The sequence below is a fragment of the Belonocnema kinseyi genome, chromosome 7 (assembly GCF_010883055.1).
Source record: "Belonocnema kinseyi isolate 2016_QV_RU_SX_M_011 chromosome 7, B_treatae_v1, whole genome shotgun sequence".
NCBI classification, from domain to species: domain Eukaryota; kingdom Metazoa; phylum Arthropoda; class Insecta; order Hymenoptera; family Cynipidae; genus Belonocnema; species Belonocnema kinseyi.
The window spans coordinates 112555357-112561689 of NC_046663.1; the positions used below are offsets into that span (position 1 = coordinate 112555357).

The 6333-nt window shown below is 32.8% G+C and overlaps 2 protein-coding genes across 11 annotated transcripts in view; one reads left to right on the forward strand and one right to left on the reverse strand.

Annotated features, from left to right (window-relative positions):
* LOC117176271 (protein furry) overlaps positions 1 to 6333 on the reverse strand; it is a 248667-nt gene that overhangs the window by 207968 nt on the left and 34366 nt on the right. For all 10 annotated transcript variants that reach the window (XR_004467596.1, XM_033366444.1, XM_033366448.1 and 7 more), the window contains one exon: positions 5141 to 5295. Coding sequence is in view for 9 of the 10 variants with exons in the window: in XM_033366444.1 (XP_033222335.1) it covers positions 5141 to 5295 (155 nt within the window). In the remaining variant the exon portion in view is untranslated. The remainder of the gene's footprint in view (positions 1 to 5140; positions 5296 to 6333) is intronic.
* The window catches only part of LOC117176272 (neuropeptides capa receptor), a 42142-nt gene that overhangs the window by 34782 nt on the left and 1027 nt on the right, over positions 1 to 6333 (forward strand). The gene's annotated exons all lie outside the window — the stretch shown is intronic.

Below are 6333 nucleotides of genomic sequence, written 5' to 3' on the forward strand. Positions count from 1 at the left end.
TCCAAAATCGAAGAAATAAAAATTGGAAAGATTTTACATGTTAAACTCCATAAGATATAAAAATGGCCAGAGCGAGTTCTAAAAATATTTTTTTTCGAAAATTAAAAAAAAGGCATACATTTATTTGCCTACTAGAACGATTTGGCCAACAAGCCCGTTAACATTTCTCAAATGTGATTTTTTGGGCCACCCTAAGGTACACTACTTCGAATTTTTCTCAAATCCCATTACTCAATTTCGATCGCGCAGACCTGAAGGATTTATGATCAACAGGAAGATAATATTATTAATGTCACAAAGAAATTAGAACAAACTTCTAATAGGTTTTCGCTAAGTTAAAATGAAGTTTTGTAAAACTTCTTGGAAAATCACAAGCCCAAATTCAAAATCCAATAAGCAAAACTCTAGTATTTTCCAAAAACTTAATGTACATTTTAAAAAGTACTTTTATTATATATTATCATTTTGATTTTAAAGTGTATTAAGTCTATAAGCATTTCCTAAAGGTATTCTTATGCCTAATTGTTGTTACGTTTTTTCCTTTCTAAATTTAATAGATTAAATTAAGGTGAACATATGTTTCAAAAAGATAATATAAAAATCGAAAGTCTATCTCTGAATCTCTTCACTAATTATTTTACACTTTACTTTCTCCAGCTACTCGTTTTACTCGAAATTGAATGTAAACTTTAAAAACTAGGATGAAAAATATGTTCTTGAACAAAAATAAATGATTTTGTTTTATTCTCAAAAATGGGGTTGTTTCGCGACTGAAAATAAAATTATGTTTGAATAGTTAATTTTGAGCTTAACTCCGAATGTGTTGTATTTTTTTCTGCTGCATTATTTAAGAAAAAAAAATTGTTAAAAATTGAGATTTACGATATCAGCTTTGACACTTTGACAGAAAACTTTTTCAACCGTTTTTTAAGTAATGTATATAAAAAATCATTGAAAAAATAAAATTAAAACACGAGTTACTTTTAGCCGCAAAATTTCTGTGTTGCTCGAAAACCTCCAAATTGAACATTTTCATTGAAATCGTTTATAAAATATTTCAAATGTATACAATTTAAAATTTAAATGGAAAATGTTAAATTGAGAACGTCAAATGGAATAATAAATTTGGAATGCCACTTGAAAACTCTTTAGTTAGAAAAACAATCTTTAAAAATAATTTAATTTCAAATTAAAAGCTGCAATGTTTTAATACTTTTAATTATTAACGTTAAAAATATTTAAATTTAATAATTTCAAATTATAATTATAAGCATTCAAAACTTAATAATTTAAAACTTGCAACGTTTGAAATTAACTTAATTAAAATTTGTAATTGAAAGTACTCGAGATTAAACCAATTTTCATTTAAAACATTACAAATTACATGATTTCAAAAATTATGAATTTGAAGAGATTAAAAAATAATTTTTAATTGAAAGTTTCTCAAATTGATTCAGGTCAAAGAAATTTTTAATTTTGAAAGAAATAAATTAAAAACTTTATATTTCAAACATTTCAGATTAAATTGGTCAGTACTAATCAATCACAACCAATCGTGTACAAAACTACGAATTTTTGCCGACGTTTCGTGAGGATTGCAGCTCGCTTCTTTAGGGCTAACCTGAAACTGAAGTATCAGATTATGTCATTCCTATGCATACTCTCTACGATGCCTGCGTTTGGCCAGAGCGCCCCACCATGGAGACTGGTCACACCTGATTGGCCAATTAAGTCTCTTTTTTTAATCCGGGAGGTCGATAAGCCAAATCGGATTGATATTGTATACGTTTTTACTATTGATGTTATTAGGGTGTTTTAAGATTTCGATTGTTTCTCTGTTTTCTTGAAAAATATTGTGTGTTTTTGCGATAACGATTGTTTTTTTTTCAAATAAATTGTTATTTCCTGTTTCGAAATGATGTTCAGCTAGTGCTGATAATAAACATTTTTAAGCCTCACATAATTTTGCAGTAACTTCTTCCAAAATCGAGAGAGTAGAAATCATCACTAGTTTGGAATCCACAATATACCATTATACCCTTCCACCCGAAAAAGCGAATGGTATCCTCAAACTTAACAAAACAAGAAAAACCCGCAATTAAAGAACTAAATCGGAATAAAGACATCATAATATTATCCGCCGGCAAATGCAACACAACAGTGATAATGAATAAAGAAGACTATAATAACGAAATCATGGAAATTCTAACTGTAGATATATACAAGAAACATAAACAGGACGCCACGAAAACAAAAGCCCTTTTAAAAGACTCTAAACTTGACAGCGAAACAATATTTAAATCAATACCTGCTATTCCCACTTCTCCAAGACTTTACGGACTCCCAAAAATCGACAAAAACAACAATCCACTCAGACCGATCGTCAGCGCAATAAACTTACAAGCTAGCACACTTCCACGCCAATGAAGTGAATCCTTTTACAGGAAACTCTTGTCACTCACATCAAAAGTTCATTTGACTTTATCAAAAAGATACAACAGATTGAAACTCGACCCCAAAATATCATAGTAAGTTTCGATGTAACATTTCTCTTTACGAAAGTACCAATTTCTGATACAATTGATATTATTAAAGCTTTTGCAAACTTCCCCTTCAAGCTCATACCTTTAATAGAACACTGTCTCAATAACACTTACTTCTCTTTCAATAACCAATTCTATGAACAAACCTCAGGAGCAGCAATGGGATCTCAAATCTCACCTGTAATAGCCAACATCTTTATGGAAAATCTTTTCTGATGACTTTTGTCATCACTTTTGTCATTATTTATATTCGAAACTTCACGATAATGAAATAATGAAACAAAATAATAAATGCTTACTTTTCCTCACTTTAATATTGCTAAATAATATATTCGATGTAATTTTAATGTTTTATAGTTACAATTTAAATTCCCTACAAATCTTTTTGTTTCTGAATAATCCAAAATTTTATTTTCAAATTCAGGCTTAAATTTATCTAAAGTGTCATAAAAAATTGTGAAATGGACCTACATAATTTATTAAATTATTATATCTAACAGTATACAAAAAATAAATTGCAATTTTTACAATCTGTTACCACCACGGCAAAGAATTTTCTCTCCTTCGGAAGCGACAGCATTTTTAAAAAATTTTCCATTCAAAATTAAAAACTACTTTTTATTTTTAAAGTTTTTTTCGAATAATTCGATTTTAAAGATTTATAATTTTTTAATTTATAAGATTTAGAGCCGGGCGCTCCTAGGTCACGCTGCACCTGTAGATTGTAGAGACCCTGGATTACTATCTGTCCAAATAATATAGGTACCCCAACTTTTGTACAGATTTTTTATGAAAATTTCAGCAGAAAAAAATTCTAAAAATATTAGACAACTTGCATGTTGCAGGTTAAGTATTTGGCAATACTGGTACAGATTTCAACATTTCCAGATAATTAGCGATTATTACCTGGCGAAGGAAAGGTGGAAAAGTACCATAATCATATGATCATTTCCGAATACTCAACTTTGAATGACTCCAAGTCATTGTGCACAGAAAAGAAGAACGAAAACATATATTTTTTTCAAAATTTTCATAATTTATTTTCAGTGACCTAGAGCCATTCAAAGTTGAGTATTCGGAAAAGATCATATGATTATGGCACTTTCTTAACTTTCACTCGCTTGGAAATAATCGCTAAACGTCTGAACATTTTGAAACTCTGTATCAGTATCGGCAAAACCTTTACCTGCAACAGGCATATTATCTCATATTTCTAGAGTTTTTGTCTGCTTAGATTTTCTTGAAAATCTGTACAAAAATCGAGGTGCCTATATTTTTTGGACAGATAGTAGATGAACTAAATAAGTTTTTCCATACCATCAATCGATAACATCTTAATTTCCAGTTCAGCATGCAAATAGCACATAACGGAAAATTGCTTTTCCTGGACGTACTAGTTTACAAAAGACCCATCAAAAAAATCGGTCATCAACTCCCTTGTATAAAGAACCGTCTCCAAAACAGATAAACATAACTTACAAAAGGAATTACAAAGCGTTAAACAAATCCAAATACAGTATGATTACACAAAAAAAAACAAATTAATAAAGCAATAAGAAAATACAATAAAAAAACAAGTCAACACATCCTACAAAAGAAAGATAGAAAAACGACCACTATCATACCCTACATCCAAGGTGTCGAAGAACAAATAGGAAGAATTCTCAACAAACAGAACATCAAAACCATATTTAAACTACCTGCGAAAATAGGACAGCTAAGCGCCTCTCGGTAATCCGGGAGTATATAAAACCCCTTGTTTTTGTTACAGAGTCAATAATGAAGAAACCAGTAGAGCAGTGAGCCAACGTATAAAGCAACATGAGGGTAAAGTCAGACTAAAACATTTGAAAAAATCAGCAGTAGCTGAGCATCATATCGAAACAGGATATAACATTTTATTTGTCAAAATAACCGTAATCGCAAAAACACACAATATTTTTTCAAGAGAAGATAGAGAAGCAATCGAAATCTTAAAACACCTTAATAACATCAATAGAGATAACAGATATAAATCTGATTTGGCTTTCCGACCTTCCGGATTAAAAAAAAAGACTTGATTGGCCAATCAATTGAGACCAGTCTCCATGGCGGGGCGCTTTGAATAATCACAGGCATCGTAGAGAGAACAACATAAGAACAACGTAACCTGACACTTCAGTTTCAGGTTAGCCCTGAAGGAGTGAGCTGCAATGTTCACAAAACGTCAGCAAAAATTCGTAGTTTTTTTTTACGATTGGAACCCGAAATATTTCCTTTGACAATTAATATTTGTTACATTAAACTGAAATGGTAAAATCTTAATTACTCCTAGATTCGGAATTTCTGATTTCTAAAGTATTCAAAATTATATTTTTTTTTTTCAGTTTCGAGTATTTTTTTATTTGAAATGCTCTAATTTATAATAATTTAAATTTAAAGTACTTAAACTTGAAATTGTTCAATATCAACTGGTACTCTTTCCCTAAAGGTAGTAAAAAAGGCAGGAAATACATTAACCAATACTCGCAAGTAGCGCCACAGCGGTTTTAGGATCTCATAGATCTTAAAGCCTTATCAATTTTAGATTTAATTTACAATAAAAAAAATAAATTTACCTCGCGCTGAATATCGTTGCAAGAGCAAGAAAACAGCCATCGGCCACTTGAGGCACTCCCGTGTAACAGCGATCCACTACCCAATCAAGAAGAGCTCCAATATCAGGGTTGCCTTCCAACAGCAGCACAACGGTCTCCCGAGAAAGAGCATAAATCTGAAATAATAAAAACGCCATTATTGGTTCTTTAACTACAATTGTAAGCTCTCTATTTAACACACACACACACATATATATATATATATAATTAAAAATTTGTCATAAGGACAACCGCAGGATTTCGCCGAGAGCGGGTGCTAATCTGAATAATTGCACCCGCTTCCAGCGAAATCGCGGTAAAATTTCAGCCATAACCACGTCTCACAACCGTGAGATAGGTGGTTACAGTCTGTAAAGGAATCAATACGACGTTCCAGCAAACGTCTCGTGCACCCTAAGAACACGGAGTGACCCAAGGACAATCGCCTTCTGCATTTTTCCCGCAAGTGTTCTAGCATATTGTTGACACGCAGGGATGCTTTTTAGGCTATTAGCAAGTGAAAGCTTGGCACCTCCAAGAGCGCCGATGATAAGGACGATCAGTTTAACAGAATATTCCGGGTACAATCGTTGCCACTCCCTTATAAGGTCTCGATACCTCTCTTTCTTTTCATTCTCCTTGGCTATGATGTTTTTGTCAGCTGGTGCCGAAAATTCGATAACAGGACATGGTTCGCTTCTCGAAGTCAAGAAGAACCATGTCAGATCTCGAGTGAGCAACAGAAACAATTGTCGAGAATATAAAGTTCCAGTATATGCGGCACTTCCCATTCTCGACAATTGACTCAATTTCCCTAGGAGCATTTAGAGGAGCGATATTAAGGTGAATGCCGTAGGAGTGACAGAGATGGTAATAAAGTACTCTTAGTGCCGCATTGTGCCTTTGAATGTAGGTCGTTCCCGCGTGTGTTGGACAACTAGATAGTATGTGAGCTAAATGCTCGGGGTGTGCATGGCACACCCTGCAGCTATCATCGGGAATGCCTTGGCTCAAAATGTGGCGACTGTATGTTAAGGTGAAAATGACACCGTCTTGGCATGCAAAAATGAAATCCTCTGTACCAGACTTCAATCCGGGCGATTTAAGGAAAGCAAACGTTAGCTCACAGGACATTGACTGATCCTTCACATTTCTGTGGAAGATACCGTGCATCC